This window comes from Callithrix jacchus, chromosome 20, assembly GCF_049354715.1.
Source record: "Callithrix jacchus isolate 240 chromosome 20, calJac240_pri, whole genome shotgun sequence".
NCBI lineage: Eukaryota > Metazoa > Chordata > Mammalia > Primates > Cebidae > Callithrix > Callithrix jacchus.
Genome location: NC_133521.1, coordinates 35439451 through 35457879, shown reverse-complemented (window position 1 = coordinate 35457879; position 18429 = coordinate 35439451). Strand labels below are relative to the sequence as shown.

At 46.7% G+C, this 18429-nt stretch overlaps 1 protein-coding gene across 1 annotated transcript in view; it reads right to left on the bottom strand.

Moving 5' to 3' along the window:
• Positions 1-335: 335 nt before the first annotated feature.
• VAT1L (vesicle amine transport 1 like) overlaps positions 336-18429 on the bottom strand; it is a 172470-nt gene continuing 154376 nt past the window's right edge. Inside the window, exons 8-9 of the mRNA XM_002761186.6 lie at positions 7336-7419; positions 336-2853 (exon numbers count right to left, since the gene is read on the bottom strand). Of these exons, the coding sequence (XP_002761232.4) occupies positions 2755-2853; positions 7336-7419 (183 nt within the window). The 3' untranslated portion in view covers positions 336-2754. The remainder of the gene's footprint in view (positions 2854-7335; positions 7420-18429) is intronic.

Genomic DNA, 18429 nt, shown 5'->3' with positions numbered 1-18429 from the left:
GTGTTGGCTTCCCAAAGTGGTGGGCCTACAGGTGTGAGACACTGTACCTGGCCCATACGATGTTTTCAATAGGTTTTTTTTTTTTTTTCCTTTTACCTAATGGTTTTACTTTCTAGCTGGAGAGAACCTGAATTGGTTTTAAAGCCTTTTCTCCTCTTAACTCCTGCTTTCTTTATGGGGTCTTTAGTTTCTCATCTAGAGATGATCCTACCAGGTTTTTAGCTTTTCCTTTTTCAGTTCCCCATTCTTTGCATATTTAATAGTCCGACTGCTTATCCAGCAATGATGTATGTATCCAGCAATGATGTATGTGGAATAACAGATGCCAGGCAAGGTTTGGCTATGCTGAATACTTTATATTTTTGTGTAAACATAATTTGCTTTGTAGGCACAATATAACAAAAGCTCTAAAGCCACGAAGACATTAGACAATGTTTCAGTTCACTTCAATCAAGCTTAAATTACAGAGAAGCCTTCACAGTTCCTTTAAGGCAGACTGAGACATTCTTTACACTTCCTTCAGAAATGACAATCAAGGGACAGGGAAGAAGGTACTTAAAATGAGAGCACGTTGAACAATGAACTTATGCCCCCCCATTCTTCACGGCAGAAATTGGTCTTAATGGTTAAACTCTAATTTTCTCATTCTGTATCGAGAGGAATGGGTTTTCCTTAACCACCTGGCATAATTTGTGATTACTGGATTAACTTTGCTAGCTGAACAAACCCAAACGAAGTTGATTTGGAGGGGATGCCTTTTATACCTCTCCTCTGCACATAACGAAGGAGATGTGAATTCTGAATGTAGCTGAGTTCCCACTTTTCTGGAGGAGGACAGCCCTGACATGGCCAATGGCTCTTTACTTCTTCAGCTCTGGAAAATGCCACTTCAGCCCAACTTACTAGGAATGCCACTTGGATGACAGTTCTCCTTAGGGGACTCCCTTTTCAGCATGGTTATGGGAGAAATAACCAATAATATAGCACTTAGCAAAGGTAATAGGGGAATAAACGCCCCATTATCTGAATGGCCCAGAACTGGAATATTGGTGAGTGCTGGAGTAGGAAGGAAAGGTGACGTTGGTGTCCTCTTTTGGGATACTCCCATCACTTGGTTCCTCAGATGACAGCACCCTTTCTGGTCTTCATATTTTATACACACATTCATGAGGAGAAACTCTTCAGATAAATATTTGGCATACATATGTCATCATAAGCTTAGGATAGGAAAAAAGAACATGATGAATGAGGTGACATTTACTACAGTGGGACTTTGGAAATCAGACAGGAAATTGCTAAGATGCATTCATTCCTACCACCAGGGAAAGGGCTGGGTCCACCCTAAGGCTTGTTGGTGGAGAAACTGGGCAACGTGAAAGCCCTTTGATATTTTTCAGAACACAAAGAAAGTTGGGGTACCAATCCATGAGCTCCTAGTATTTCAGATTGGTCTGTGACTGATAGAGTTAACCATTTTAGCCAAAAGGACTGGAAGGAGGGAATGAGGAGCTCCACTGGGGGAGAAACTGGGATTCCTTCTCTTTCTCAAGGGTAGGTATATTCATCTCTCGAGCACAGTTAAATGGCATGGGAGTGGGGTTTCTTAGGAGCTGAAAACCTGAACAAGATGTGTAAGCAGGTGGCTTCGTCCTTGGTTCCCCAGGACAAGGGCACTGAAGATTCTGCACCAGAGGTTTATATATGGGAGGGGAGGAACTGTACATCTGGCACCAGATGCTGAATATACACCTTTTGTGTCACCAGAGTTGGTTACATGTTGGCACATGCTTTGGCACGGAAGGAGATACTTATTGATTTTTCTACCTGTGGTCTGCAAGGGAACTCTTCCTTGGGGGATCCATGGTCAAAATGGTCACTTTCCAGCAGCAATTGAAAATTGCAGAATTTGTAATGCAGGTGGCAAGTGTGCAAACACCAGCAATTCTCAGGAATGACTTCTGAATGCGTCTTGTATGTGGTGAGTTTTCTTAAAATAAATACGGAGCAGAAAGAATCCTGCTCATGGGATGTGTTTTGGAGGACACATCTCCATGGCAGGTCCTCAAACTCATTCTGTTAACCCACTGTCTACTGTAAAAAAATCTATACCTGCCTCCCGGTGTTTATGGATAAGAACCAGTGGAAGGGTCAAACACTGAAGCGGGGTAGAAGAGAATGGCTCAAACTTTTGACCATAGTTGTCTCTTAAATGGAGAGAGAAAAAGTACTACTAGGAGAGTTTCTAGATCTGTGGGCTCATGAAAACATCTCCTGGCCTACTCTCTTTCTGCCAGCCAAATTGGCAAGTGTTCTCATCAGAGGCAAGGGTGGCTGGCAGTGAAAAAGTGTCATTGGCCTGAAGAGTTCTAGGAGCTAGACAGGGCTCTGTGATAACACCTTTCCATCCAAACTTGTCTTTCCCCATGTCTGGTCTCTTAGGCATAGAGCTCAGGGCTTGTATTAATTTGCAAGGCTGTTCTAGAACTGTCAAGAAGAACCCACAGACAGACGGTTTTGATACAGGGGAGAGGGGTGTGTAATACGCAGATAGAGGGACATAATACTGCATGGAATGGGATTGGCACTTAATTTCAAAAAACAACAGTGATCAACAGCTTTTTAGCTCAGCTGACTGCAGACAAACACGACACGCACTGGACTACAGCATTTGTTCACTGGGGCACAGAAGAGTTTGCTCAGCCGGGTCCTCTTCTTCCAAACCGTCTTTCACATTCTCTCATCTGGGTTCCTGGGTTACTGGATAAAGGGCATCCGCTCCTTGTTCTCGCTGTCTCCCTCGTGGTCCTCTTCCTCTTCCCCTGCTTCACTGGTCTCTGTGCTGTCATTGGCCATCTGTAATTCAAAAGAGGATGTTAGTGAGGGCTGTGCAACCCGGCCCCGTCATATCTGAGCATCTGAGGAAGTCCCATGGGAGGACTTCTTGGGGGCTGCGAGCTGGGGTTGCTTGTTTCCTTGGAAGGCAGTGTGGGATTAGCCGTCACACCATGGGCATCCCAAGAGACGGTACTAAGATAAGGATTTGAATGTAAGTATCTGGAATTTAGGAGATGATCCCAGGAAGCACTAACAGGGGAGTGAAGAAATGAGACCAAAAAGGGGAAGAATCCAAGGCAGGGTATGTAGGTAAGTTGGTTCCTGTGTTGGCAGTGGGACTGAGTCCTGCTGGGGACCTCTGAGAGACCCTATGGGGCACATCTTAGAGTCTGCCCTTCTGAGGGAGGAGGAAACGTCAGTACGGCTAAGGTTTGTTCTCAGGGAGGTGAGTTATCTCTCAGTATCTCACGCAGGTTCTATGCAAATAAAGCATGCTCTGGTGACCAGAGTTAGCTCTGAGGCAGTCGGGGGGCAGGTGCCCACGAAAGGAAGCTCCTGGAGTGCAGGGGACTCGACTGCCAAGGGAAGATGGGAGGGGTATCCAGAACATCAGCTGCACTGAGCCACCAGGGTGGAAGTCCTGATGCTGTCACTTAGGAAGAGCAGATACAACAACCAGAATGAAGGTGTATTTATCTACTCTTAGGCTTCTGTTCCCACCGGAATACAGTTTCTGGGAGGAGGTGGGTTTTGCCTGGATCCTTTTCTTTTGCTGATCCCTGGCACCTGGCATAGTTAGGATTGCCCCTCTGGGCCTTCCTTTCCTCTGTCATTACAGTGGCGGAAAATCCACCTGCCTTATAAAGTTGTTATAAGAACCAGGTGAAAGAACACGGAGAAATGTCTCTAAAGAGTCTAGCAAAGGGCTGAGCATGAGAGTCTCCAAACAAATGAGTTCTGTTCATTAACATCCCCTGCAAGAGCTGTGCCTCAGACTTCTTTTCTGTTCTAAGCTCCCAGATCTAGGTTGGGCCCCAGGTCTCCCAAACTTGAGTCCCCACCTGCATCATGGCTTATTCCGACAAACAGGAATTTGGTCCCTGAATTTCAGCCCACCCCGTGTTCTCTAACCTGAAGCTGGGCTTTCCCCCTAGACCACGCATGTGCAATGCCTTCTCCCTGGAATGTCATCCCTCCACTCCATCAGCCCAGTCCATGCCTACTTTTCCGTTAGAGCTGATCCTACTTCCTTGGGAAAGCCTTTCCAAAGTTCCCTAACTGGAACAATCTCCCTATTATGAGCTTTCGTGGCCCAAACACCTCTTCTCTGTAGCACTGATCAAGAGTTGCAGTGTCCCATTTATACGAATGGCTCATGGACCAGTGTCCAACTGCCCCTGCCAAACTGTAGGCACCGCAGGAGAGGACCAGGTCTCTGCAGTTTTCTTCCCTACAACTAGGTACCTGTGCAGTAAGCGCTTTCAGGGTAACGTAGAACTAACTATGGGAGGGGAAGAACTGTACCTGTCCCTTAGTAGCCTATTATAATGCATAGTCACCAATATGCCAATTTGCTCACAAACACTGGTCCTTTTAATCTTCTCAATGACTCTATGAAGTTGTAGCAATAGTCGTAATTATTCTTAGTTCTGTTCTACAGCAGTGGAAAGGGAGACACTGAGGTTATGTAGCCACAGATGTTGTAAGAGCAGCAGAGCTCAGGAGCCTTCAGGAAAGGCCACCCTTATTCTCCAGGGCACTGGTCAGATGGCCAGGACTGGGGCAGGGCTGCCCTCTGGTACTGTGAGGTCTGGAGGCAGTAGTTCTGCCTCTGCTCTGACTCCATGACCCATCATAGGATGAGTTCCGACTTCGCTTTTGCCCCGCCTCATCAAGAGGAGGCTCTGAGCAGGAGAGACTCCACTCTTAGGGCTTCCCAGGAAATTTGCATCTGGAACTGCCAATAGCAATCGACTTCCCCTGCCTGGGTGCTGGCCACATGCCTTGTAGCCCAGACTATTCTAGAGGAGCGGTGTGTCCTGCAGCATGCTGGCTTAGCAGATTCAAGGCTGAGGGAGGGCTGAGAGTGGTCATGGTCAGGCATGGTGCCTGACGCCTATAATCCTAGCACTTTGGGAGGCCGAGATGGGCAGATAACTTGGGGTCAAGATTGCAAGACCAACCTCGCCAATATGGTGAAACCCCATCTCTTCTAAAAATACAAAATTTAGCCAGGCATGGTGGTGCACACCTGTAATCCCATCTACTTGGGTTGGGGAGGCAGGAGAATCACTTGAACCTGGGACGTGAAGGTTGCAGTGAGCCAAGATTGCACCACTGCACTCCAGCCTGGGCAACAGAGTGAGACACTTTTGTTTTTTTTTGAGACAGGGTGGACATTGCACTAGGAGAAAGCACCTCTGCAGGTGCCTCCGACCCCTCCTCCAACAGCTGCTGAGTGGACAGTGACACATCCTCGTGAGCCTGGCTCTTGTGTCGTTTCCTCTTCCTTCAAGTGCTAACCCTAAAATGACCTCACTGGATCCCTCCTGCATCTCCACATCTTCCATTTAACCTGACTACACGCTCCCTCTCCTTCAAGTCTACTCTTTGCCTAGATGGGCCACGGGTCTACCCCATGGTTGCTCCGAATACCCACTCTCTACCATCTTTTTGTTTCTTTCAGTCCCAGGGATAAAAGCCTTCAGGAGGGTCAGGCACAGGGCTCACACCTGTCATCCCAGCACTTTGGGAGGCTGAGGTGGGTGGATCACTTGAGGTCAGCTGTTTGAGACAAGCCTGGCCAACATGGTGAAACTCTGTCTCTACTAAAAATACAAAAATTAGCTCGGTATGGTGGTGAATGCCTGTAATTCTGGCTACTTGGGAAGCTGAGGCAGGAGGATCACAGGAAGCGAGGAGGCAGAAGTTGCAGTGGGTTGAGATCGTGCCATTGCCCTCGAGCCTGGGCGACTGAGTGAGACTCCATCTCAAAAAAGAAAAAAGCCTTCAGGGCGTTCAGAAACAAGGACAATGACATTGTCACCCCCACACATGTCGTGTGTGGCACAGGTAGATCCTGTGCTTTCACCCAGAAAGGTGAGCTTCTCAGCATCTGCTCTGGTAAGAATCCCCACTCGGTAAGACAGGCCTTTCTACCAGCCCAAGGACTTGGCAGCAACTCGTGTGTGATGAACACAGGAGCATCCCGGAGTGGGAAATTGGTGCCAATGTTTTGCTTGAAAGCAGTAAATTTCTAGGATGGCCCTAGAGCCTGTCTGCCTTCTACAAATGGGGCTGAAATGCACTTGGTCATATGTTTGAAGGGTATACAGTAGGTGTACAGGAGACTCAGGATCCTTGCCAGCCCCTCCCCAAGCTTGTCCTCTAATCTGCTTTGAACAGTCCCGGAACTTAGTAAGCATTTAATAAGCTACAGCCATATAGTATCAGTCACTTAATGAGAGGGCATCTCACCATGGTGAAGTTGTCCTTCATTGAATGAAATGACTGTCATACCCAAACTACATCATGGTTACAAAAGTCATGGAAATAGTTTTAAAAATACACACATTGGCGAGCACGGTGGCTCATGCCTGTAATCCCAGCACCTTAGGAGGCCAAGGCGGGCGGATCACCTGAGGTTGGGAGTTCAAGACCAGCCTGACCAACATACAGAAACCCCGTCTCTACTAAAAAATACAAAATTAGCTGGACATGGTGGCACATGCCTGTCATCCCAGCTACTTGGGAGGCTAAGGCAGGAGAATAGCTTGCACCAGGAAGATGGAGGTTGCAGTGAGCCGAGATCATGCCACTGCACTCCAGCCTGGGGCAACAAGAGTGAAACTCCATCTCATAAAACAAACAAACAAAAAAACACTTTGGATGACAATATGCAAAAGTTTTAGTTCATTCTGGTTTTTTTTTTTTGTTTTTTTTTTTTTGAGACAGAGTTTCGCTCTTGTTACCCAGGCTGGGGTGCAATGGCGTGATCTCGGCTCACTGCAACCTCCGCCTCCTGGGTTCAGGCAATTCTCCTGCCTCAGCCTCCTGAGTAGCTGGGATTACAGGCACACATCACCATGCCCAGCTGTTTTTGTATCTTTAGTAGAGATGGGGTTTCACCATGTTGACCAGGATGGTCTCGATATCTTGACCTCGTGATCCACCCGCCTCGGCCTCCCAAAGTGCTGGGATTACAGGCTTGAGCCACTGCACCCGGCTAGGTCTGTCGTTTCTATGCTTTCATAGAAACAAATGCCTGTGCCTTCAGATTGCTTTTGATATCCACTCACGGAAGCACTGGCCTTTCCTTTTCAGCATTCATCTCAGTTTGTGGTTAATCCCTCATGTGTGAAATCATTTGATTACCCCTAGTCCCCTCCACTAGCCCACAAGCTACTTGTACTTCCTTCTACCTGCTCTGTGCTGCACCTGATTAACCCGTGGTGCATCTCTCATGTGGAACTGAACAGTCTCCTCTTGCTTTTCACTTACCAGAGGAGTTGGAGTCTTTTCTACATCCAGAATTAACTTGCCAATGTTCCCTCGGTCATGGATCCGCTGCATGGCCTCTTTGACCTGCGGGACAAGGTAACAAACAGGTGCTGGTTAGGTGAGATGTGGCCCAGGTAAAAAGGGGGCTTGGACAACGCAAACTGTCGAGTGACCATCAGAGGGCGCTGTGGCTCAAGCTTAGAGGATAGAGGGCATTGTTGGATGGTAGGGTGCAAATAAATTCTGGCTGTGCCATTCACACACTCTGATCTTGTGCAAACATCTTCTGGGTCGATAAAACGAGGGTGACAGCTCTTGAAATAAGTAGATACACATTTCTCTAAAAGGCTGGGGGGAAGGTTCTCTGGAGTTCTGGGAGTTACATGCTGCAGGGTGGCGGGGTGCATTGGTCAGATTACATTTTGACCAATACAAATACTTTCTGAAAGTCATTTGTGCCCTGATTACGTCAATGTTGTTCAATTCTGATGCACATGTGGGCTAAGTGGACCCATTACCCAAGGCTGAACTGCACTGAGGAAAATTCTCATGATTCTGGTTACTGGGAGCTATTCTCTGCCTCAGTGGCATTTTCCCCGAACACTCTAGAATTCTCCCCAGAAAAGAGGGCCTACCGTTGCCTTTCAAATGTTAGGGGCCTTGCCAAGCCAACAGGTGGCTCCTGGGACCCTCTGAAATAGCAAAGGTGTTGCAGAATCCAATTTGCATTTTGAGGATCTCATTCTATTGCCACGTGGAATTCCAACTGTTGAGGTGGGGTTGGGGAGGCATGAGAGTTAAATGAAATCCAGAAAAGGCAACATGGAGCTGGGTACTTGGCCCAGGCCCATGCTCCACATCTCAGTGAAACCTATAGAAATGCCACATTGCTTAATTAAGAAAAAAAAAAAAAAAAGCCAGGTGTGATGGCTCACGCCTGTAATCCCAGCCCGTTGAGAGGCTGAGGCGGGTGGATTACAAGGTCAAGAGATTAAGACCATCCTGGCCAACATGGTGAAACCCTGTCTCTACTAAAGGCACACACACACACAAAATTAGCTGGGCCTGGTGGCACACGCCTGTAGTCCCAGCTACTCGGGAGGCTGAAGCAGGAGAATTGCTTGAACTGCGGAGGTGGAGAGGCAGTGAGCCAAGATCGCGCCATCGCACTCCAGCTTGGTGACAGGGCAAGACTCCGTCTCAACAAAGAAAAAACAATGAAAAGAAAAATAAGTTTTAATAGATCTAGCCTAAATATTTTTTCTGAAGTCTCAAGTTTTTAAGTATGTGTGCTCATATATTCAGTCCACACATATTCATTAAAATGTTGCTTCTAGGCCAGACACTATGGTCAAAAAAATTAAAACGTAAGATAGTGCCTGCCTTTGAGGAACTCACCCTGGCTGACTGACAGAGCAGCGTTTGCCTGTGTGAAAACCAGAGCCTTGTCACTTGGATAGCAACGTGACACAGCCTTTAAAATCTCTGCATTCTAATTGCTTTTCTGGAACTTTATCCTAAAGACGTAATTCAAATTAGGGGAAAAAAAACTTACTACACAAAAGATAACACAAGTACAGTATTGCTTTTATGGCAAAACATTGAAGCAACTTACATGTCCCAGAGTTAAGGGGATGGGTAAGTAAAGAATAGCTCTCACTTATATACTGAAGGGAAATTAGACATGGCAGTTGAAGGATATAAAAAGCCGGGCGCGGTGGCTCAAGCCTGTAATCCCAGCACTTTGGGAGGCCGAGGTGGATGGATCACGAGGTCAAGAGATCGAGACCATCCTGGTCAACAAGGTGAAACCCCGTCTCTAGTAAAAATACAAAAATTAGCTGGGCATGGTGGTGTGCGCCTGTAGTCCCAGCTACTCAGGAGGCTGAGGCAGGAGAATTGCTTGAACCCAGAAGGTGGAGGTTGCAGTGAGCCGAGATCGCGCCATTGCTCTCCAGTCTGGGTAACAACAGTGAAACTCCGTCTCAAAAAAAAAAAAAGATATAAAGATACCTAGAGCTAATTACAGAGACCACACAGCACGATTAAATATTGTAATATGGCTAAGTGAGAACTGACATGATGTTTAAAATATTTTAATCTATATTTCCATAAAAATACACATACGCTAACATAACTAGAATGGGATATGGACACCTGATAAAACATTATGTAGAAGAAATGGATGCCTTCTAGCTTTAGTGTTTGGTAACATGTTATCAAATCAGTATTTAAATTAAAGGCATTTTTAAATGCAGTCTTTGGATAACTTGGCAATGGTCAGAATCAACCCATTTTTGGGGGGGACAAGGACGGTCTGTTGCTTTGGCTGGAGTACAGGGGTGTGATCCCAGATGACTGCAGGTTTGACCCATTTTTGGGGGGGACAAGGACGGTCTGTTGCTTTGGCTGGAGTACAGGGGTGCGATTCCAGATGACTACAGGTTTGACCTCCTGGGCTCAAGCCATCCTCTTACCTCAGCCTCCCGAGTAGCTGGGACTACAGACAAGCATCACCATGAGCTCAGCTAATTTGATTTTTCCTTTTTTTTTTTTTTAGTAGAGATAATGGTTTTGCCCTTTTGCCCAGGCTGCTCATGAGCTCTTGGCCTCAAGTGATCCTCCCCACTTGGCCTCCCATAAGTGCTGAGATTACAGGCATGACGCACAGTGCCCGGCCTTGATCTCTGACTAATAATGACATATGATTGTTAAATTTCTTGGCCCTAATGCATAATCCAGTACATTGCTGTTATTTCTATAGTGAACACTGCTTTTCTTTTTCTTTTTCTTTTTTTGAGACAAAGTCTGGCTCTTATTGCCCAGGCTGGAGTGTAATGGTACGATTTTGGCTCCCTACAACCTCCCCCTTCCAGGTTCCAGTGATTCTCCTGCCTCAGCCTCCCAAGTAGCTGGAACTAAAGGTACATGCCACCAAACCCAGCTATTTTTTTTTTTTGTATTTTTTGTAGAGATGAGTTTCACCATATTGGCCAGGCTTGTCTCGAACGCCTGACCTTGTGATCCGCTCATCTTGGCCTCCTAAAGTGCTGGGATTACAGGCGTGAGCCACTGTGCCCAGCCGTGAACACTGCTTTTAAAAGTGTTTTCACATTTGTTCATAATAACAGCTGCTACTCACTGAGAATCTTCGTATATTGTAACGGACAGCTTCTAAAATGGTCGTCAGTAACCCCCACTGCCTGGTCCTCATCCCCTTCCTTTGAATGTAGGCTGGACCTAGTGACTTGCTTCTAAGCAACAGAATAGAGCAGAAGTGATTGTATGTCGGTATTACCGACCATGACTTCCATCTTGCAGTCCCTCTTCCTCTGACGATTGATGCTTCCTTGTTCTGATGACTTGAACTGCCATGTTGTGAGCTGCCCTATGGAGAGGTCCACATGGCAAGAAGCTGAGGGCGGACCCCAGCAAACAGTCAATGAGGAACAGATACCCTCAGTCCAAAGGCCCCTGAGGAACTGAATCCTGCCGACAACCGCTGACAGAGCTTGGAAGCAGACCCTTCCCAGTTGAGACCACAGCCCCAGCTCAGAGGCATTTGAAGCAGAGCAACTCTATTCTGAGTGAGGGCTAGGAAATGAGGCTGGGACTTGCTGGGCTGCATTCCCAGGAAGTTAGGTATTCCTAGCCTCTAGATGTTTATGGTTAAGGGAACAGATTCATAGTGTTTACTCAACAGACCCAGACTTGAGAATGTCAATACCTTGATATCTTTAGCAGAAGCATTCCTAATTTTGCTTTAAAGATAATATCAGACTGGACACAATGGCTCACGCCTATAATCCCAACACTTTGGGAGGCCAAGGTGGGCAAATCACTTGAGGTCACGAGTTCGAGACTAGCCTGACCAACATGGCGAAATCCCATCTCTACTAAAAATACAAAAATTAGCTGGTTGTGGTGGTGCACACCTATAATCCCAACTACTAGGGAGGCGGAGGCAAGAGAATTGCTTGAACCCAAGAAGTGGACGTTGCAGTGGGCTGAGATTGTACCACTGTACTCCAGCCTGGGAGACAGAGAGAGACTGTTTAAAATATATGTAATCTTGCAAAATACAGTAATCAAGAAACTTAATCCTTGCTGGGTGCCAAGGCTCACACCTGTAATTCTAGTACTTTGGAAGGCTGAGGTGGGTGGATTGCCTGAGCAGGACCAGCCTGGACAACACGGTGAAAACCCGTCTCTACTAAAATATGCCTGTAGTCCCAACTACTAAGGAGGCTGAGGCAGAATTGCTTGAACCTGGGAGGCAGATGTTGCAGTGAGCCGAGACTGTGCCATTGCACTCCAGCCTGGGTGACAGAGTGAGACTGTCTCAAAAAAAAATTCTTTATTACAAACCCTTGTAACGGAGCATGTGTCTCCATGATATTTTTTTTATCCTGATATTAACAGGCATTGCACCCAGGGTGAGCATGTTCCCCTTACTTTCAGGAGTGCCCTGCTCTGTCTATGGAGTAGCTATTGTTTCACTTCTTTACTTTCTTAACAAACTTGCTTTGCTTTGCACTGTGGAGTCGCCCCGAATTCTTTCTTGTGTGAGACCCAAGAGCCCTCTCTTGGGTCTGGATCAGGACCCGTTTCCCATGACTGCAGCCTTGTGAGAATCAAATGAACCAATGAAGCCATGCCCAGATTGCTCACCCACAGAAACTGGGAGATCCGAAGTGCCTCTGTTTTGCGAGGGTAAATGCAGTAATAGATAGCTAATAGATTCTAATCTTATGTGCATAATTCTTAATTTGAAAAATATATACCCATTTTGCAGATGAGTACCCTGATGCTCAAAAACAGAAGCAATATGTCCCAAGATGAAGTAGTCATTTGTGACAGAATTGTGGTTGAAACTCACGGCTGCCAGATTTCAAAACCAAAGCTCTTTCCCAATTCTGCCCAGTCTGTACTGCCTCATTGGGCTCTCAAAGGCAGAGGAACATGGTAAGAACATCATGGCTCCCCAGCACTCAGTTATTTGTCACCCTGGCAAGTCATTAGCATCTGAAAACTCCTTGGAGACTAGGAACAACTTTTAAGCTGCCTCTCCAATAAGACGGAGCCCAGGGAAATGGAAAAGCTGTTTTCTCACCAATTAAAGCTTATTGTGATGCCAGGAGAGAGAGCCCCCTGCAGGGCAGCATCTAATCTGCATGGTGTTTGGATATTTCTTTCTGAAATGAACTGACTCCTTGAAGTCCCTTATGGAAAAGATGGATAAAGGATTACGAGTATTTCCAAGAGGCTATTTAATTAGCCTGACCCCCTAGTCACGCTGTTTGCATTTCTATCCTCTTCTTAGGCTGCTCTTGGAGATGGAAAAAAGAGCCTTTCTGATGACGATGTTGAAGGAAAGAAATGATACTGTTTCCGATTAATTCTTTCTTAGGCCACCCTGTGAAGCACTTTGCATAAGTTGCTTCCTTTTATCCACACACCAAGCCTTTTAGCTGAGTGTATGCTTTAGTTTCACAGATGAGAAACTCGATGATAAGCTGAGTTAAGTATCACAATAATTAGCTGAGTTAAGCAACACAGTTTCACACATGAGACGTCCAATGATTAAAAACTCCAAGGGTCTTGCCTCAGGTGGTGAGAATCGGGGGAATTGAGAGGGCAGCTTCCCCTTGACAGGGCTGTTATCGACACCCCAAACTGCTCTCAAATAACACCCTGGCAAAGCAAAGTCTGCAAAAAGAGGCATTGCTCCCAAATTACCATTTATAAGTGGAGGCACCCCGGCAGGGGTGACAGTGCCCAGAAGGTGGTGGTAACGGCCTCCAGAAAGCTCATGGCAGATCTGTCTTCTCCATTGCAACTGTCAGAGGTGTTTTTTTTTTAAAGTACTCTTCTGCTTAAAAATCTTTCCCCACTATATTAAAGAGAATCGTCTAGTAGATAGATCGACATTGCCTAACACTATAGCCACTAGTCAATGTGGCAAGTGAGCATTTGAAATTTGGTTAGTAAAAACTGCCAATGTACTGTCAGTATAAAATTCACAGCAGACTTCACAGACGTCATCATCATAGTGAAGAGGCAAACCATCTCAGTAAGAACTGCTGATATTTATTTCATGATGAAATAGCAATTATTAAATTGTTTGAGTTTTTTTCCTTTTGAGACGGGGTTTCACTCCATCGCCAGCCTGGAGTGCAGTGGCATGGTATCAGCTGCAACCTCCACCTCCTGGGTTCAAGGGATTCTCTTGCCTGAGTCTCCCAAGTAGCTGGGACTACAGGCGCATGCCACCACACCCGGCTAATTTTTCAATTTTTAGTAGAGTCAGGGTTTCAGCATGTTGGCCAGGATGGTCTCAATCTCCTGACCTCGTGATCCGCCTACCTCAGTCCCCCAAAATGCTGGGATTACAGGCATGAGCCACCGTGCCCGGACCTGTTTGTAGTTTTTAAACATGGCTAGAAACCAGAAAATTTAAAACTTTGCATGTGGCTCACATTAAAATTCTGCTGAACAGCACTGGACTACATATTTCTGGAGCTGGTAACTGCTTTTTCTAGCTTTATTGCTTTTCTTCATCTCTTCATGCACTTTCATGCCCACCCTCTACAACTTACCTGAAGTTCACTGGGCGCTCTGCACTGTCTCTGTATACACTGGGTCCCTTCCTGGAGTGCCCTGGTCCTGAGATATCTTGGATTGGTCTCGCAGCTGTTGACTTGGATGTGAGCTCTTCCAAGCATTTGCCCTCACCCCCAGCCTCTCAGTCTGGCACAAGCACTTCTCCCTTCACACCTCAGACAGCTAGTGATGGCAACCCTACCCCAGCCTTGTCAGTTACACATCAGCCTCTGCTCTCCATTGCAAATCAATAGAACGGCGCCATCAAAAATACAAAGCAAACCACAAACGTGGCTAAAATTTTCTATTTAACCAGTTAAGAAATGTAAAAAACTGGTGAAATTTAATAACATATTTTCTTTAACCAAATATATCCAACATGTTATTTCAATGTATACTCAAGTAATAATTTACACTTTTGGGGGGGATTGTCTAGAATCTAGGGTATATTTTACACTGAGTAAATCTCAATTCAGAAAAGCCACACTTGAAATGCTCGGTGGCTTCCCATGGCTCAGAGCTCTTAGCTACTATATTGGGGATTGCAGTTCTATATGGGCAGGGCAATGGTGTCTACCTCAGAGTCACAGTACAAAGAAGCATCTGTCACATAATAGCTTCTAGGATGAATCAATGAATGAACAAGTGGATATGTGGAGAAAGCGAAATGCCATGTGGCTGAGCCTCACCTAGAAGCCTTTGTGTTGTCTACCCCACATCCAAGAGAGCCCCTGGCCTGGGCAGCTATCTCTTGGTGGCCTGCTCAGTGCAGCCTGGGTGGCTCAGCGGAGTCTGTTCATAATCAGGATGATGGTCCCACACACAGTCTGGGACACCGCTGCCAGCTGCGTGGCTGGGCAGATCTGGTCTCGGCAGCTGGATTTTCCAGGGCTGGGATTCTGCATGGACTTAGGCCATCCCCAACAGAGCTGGTTTCCCATCCAGACAGTGGAGAGAGGAAATCTGAGTCATGTTATTCAAGTACCTCAAGATGCCAACATTCTAAGCTCAGAGGACATCTGGACTTTCTCTGACACTTCTGGTCTCTGGGAGGCCACTTTGACAGCATCCCAAGTGGATGGTGGCAGGAGGCAGTGGGAACATTCCAGGGCTGAATCCTGGCTCTGCTCGACTTGGTAATTCATTCTGACAAGTGGCTTCTTCTCTCTGCATCTCATCTTTCTTATGTTAATGATAATAGCTATACTGCTTCATTCATTCATTTGTTCAGTCATTCAACAGAACCAAAGCCCTGGGCCAGGAGCTGGGAGAAACGGATGTGCTCTGTCTGTCCTGGTGGAATCAGTTTCCCTTAATAGGCTTATCATAATCATAAAAAAATGTGCTGCAAAGGGAGTAGGCATTGCTCCATGATGGAGAATAGATGGTGAGGGGTCGGGGGAGAGTGACCCACTTAAGATCCCTCGGGTAGGCAGACAGAATGACCTCACACTCCCAAGACATCCATTCACTCATCTCCAGAGCCTGAGGATGTGTTTGTTACCCGACTTGGCAAAAGGGACTTTGTAGAAATGATTGAGCTAAAAATATGAGATGGAGGATTATTCTGGATTATCTGAGGGCCCCATGGAATCACAATCATTCTTGCAAGAGGGAGGCAGGAGGGTTAGGCTCAGAAAGCATATGATGGGACAGGGAACCGGAGGTTGGAGTGATGCCCTGTCAGGAGGGGACATGAGGAAAGAAAAAATGCATGTGGCCTCTGGAAGCTAAAGAAGGGAAAGAAATAAATTCCCCCCCAGAGCCTCCATGAGGAACGCAGCCGCGCTGACACCTTGATGTTGGGGCTTTCAGAACTGTAAGACAATACATTTATGTTACTTAAGCCTTTGCTTTTGTGGTCATTTGTAACAGCAACTTACAGGACACAGATACAGGTGGGTTTAAGGAGGTGATGGGTGAGACCTGAAGAGCAGGGAGGAGTGAGCTGAGGAAACAGCTGAGCGCTAGGGATTCAGGGAGAGTGGGGAGCATGTGCTTTGGCTCCAGGTGAGTCTGAATCCCAAGGGGGATTCTCTAAGAGGAGGCCACAGTGGTGGAGAGAAAAACAAAGGCAGAGGCCGCATCCTGGTGTCTGGAAGTGGACAGTGTGGTGGACCTTGAGGTCCCTAACCAGCCACTATTTGCACCACGGAAGACCCTTTTGTAAGACTTTGGGTTTTGCTCTGAAGGTCTTCACGTATTGCTAAGGTACCTCTTTACTTCTGACATAGCTCATCTCTGATGGCTTCAAATCATTTCTGTGCTGGGAAGTATCCCAGAGAAGTGAACATCACTTTCCCATGACTTCACCAATATTCCCCTGTTTACCAATTGCATGCCTTTCCTGTGAGGCCATCAGCCTGTGCTGTGAAGCCATGGGAGTCTAAGAAGGGATCCAGGCTACTGCATTCTCTGACTGTGTGACTTCGGGCAGGTCACCCAGCCTCTCTGTGACACTCTGGGTTTTCTTTTCCCCCTTTACTTTCTGCAAAGTGGAGGTAAGTTTCTGTATTAGTTTCCTGATTTCCAGGAGGAATTTGTTATACTTGCTGGAATAAATGACCACCAATAGTGACTTGAAACACAGATTTATCATCTTACCATTCTGGAGGTCAAAAGTTTGAAATGGGTTTTACAGGGTTAACATAAAGGCTCCAGGAGGACTGCATTCCTTTCTGGATTTCTTTCCAGGGAAGAATTCATTTCCTCGACTTTCTCATTTTTTTTTTTTTTTAAAGAGATGGGTTTCACCATGCTGGCTGGGCTGGTCTCGAACTCCTGACCTGAGGTGACACGACCACCTCGGCCTCCCAAAGTGCTGGGATTACAGGTGTGAACCACCGTGCCTGGCAGACTTTACCATCCTTACAAGAAGCCCTTGCATTTCATTGCTTGCAGTTTCCTCCCTCTTTTTTCAAAGTCAGCAGGGTAGACCTTTAGATCTCTCTGACTCTGCCACTCCTCCTGCCTCCCTCTTTTAAGGACCCAGGAGAACCTTCCCATCCCCAAATCCTTCACTTAATCTGATCTACAAAGTCTATTTTTCTATGTGAGGTTCCAGATTCACAGGTTCTGGGGATGAGGATGTGGGCATGTTTGGGTGGTATTATTCCGTCAGCCCCAGGTTCTCACCCACCTCATGGAACTGTCATAAAGATTGAGGGTTGATGTCTGTTAAGCATCTGACAGTTACTGGCTCCACTAGAACCTTTTTTAAGAGAAAACTTGAGGGCCCAGTGCCCTCTGCTGGATTTCTGAAAGCCATCTCTGTCATCCTCGCCCAGAACCCTAAGATTGTTTCTTGTTCTTGTTTTTGAGGCAGGATCACTAACTGTTGTCCAGGCTGGAGTGTAGTAGCCTGATCACAACCCCCGACAGCCTCTGTCTCTCAGGCTTAAGCAATCGCCCTGTCTCAGCCTCCCAAGTAGCTGAGAGTACAGGCACAAGTCACCATGCCTAGCTTTTTTTTAGTAAACACACAAGGTCTTGCTATGTTGCCCAGGCTGGTCTTGAACTCCTGGACTCAAGTAATCCTCCTGCCTTGGCCTACCAATGTGTTGAGATTACAGGCATGAGCCACTGCTCTTGGCCTGTTTCTTTATAGGATGGTCCAACCTGCAGTATACTCAAGGCCACTTAATAAAAGGTGGACTCCAATTGGGTTCTGTTGGACTCCCAAGTCCAGAGGAGAGGTCTACTCTGAGACCTGGGCTTCACTTAGAGGGGGTTACCCTGGCCTTCCTCTGCCCGCACCCCTACTTATGGCTCATTTGGTTGGAGCCAAAGGGACAGCCACGCAAAGTAAGCAGCCTCCCCCAGCACAGACACGTCTAGACCATGTTTTGGGTTCCTGGCCTTCCAGAATTCTATTCTCAAATTGCCCCAAGACCACATAGGGGAATTTTTCCCACTATGTTGGCAAGACCCCTCCTGGTGGTGTGAGTGGGACTCTGGGGTGGAGACAGAAAGGGGCTGACCATGGGCTGGGATCCTCCATTTGAACTCTTGCCCAGGGCCCTGCAGATGTGAGGGGTGGGCTTGGCTACAGGACACAGTGATGATGTGGCATGACTGGCAGGTTCTGGAAATGAGGATGTGGGTATGACTAGAGACTGAGGAGAGAAAGAATTAAAGATGATTCACAGCTGACCAGGAGGACTATGACACTTGAGATGCTAGTCCAGTCAGAATGGAGCACCCAGTGAGGGATGTGGCACAATGCAGTGATAGGGACAAAAATGATGACAACAATATTCACATCTGTACAGCACTCCCGTCGTCTTTGCTGAGCTTTATTTTGAAACAATAAACCTTAGGTTTCAAGATGCTAAGTGTTTCACCTAAGGTCACATAGCTGAAAGTGCAGGAGCTGAGAGCAGGGTCAGAAGACAGGGGGGCAGGCCCAGGCATTCTCATTAGCCCTGGTTTTCTCTCCAAGAAGAAGAGGCTGTATTCAAGTCTAGTGCTGTGTTTGAGATCCTGGCTGGG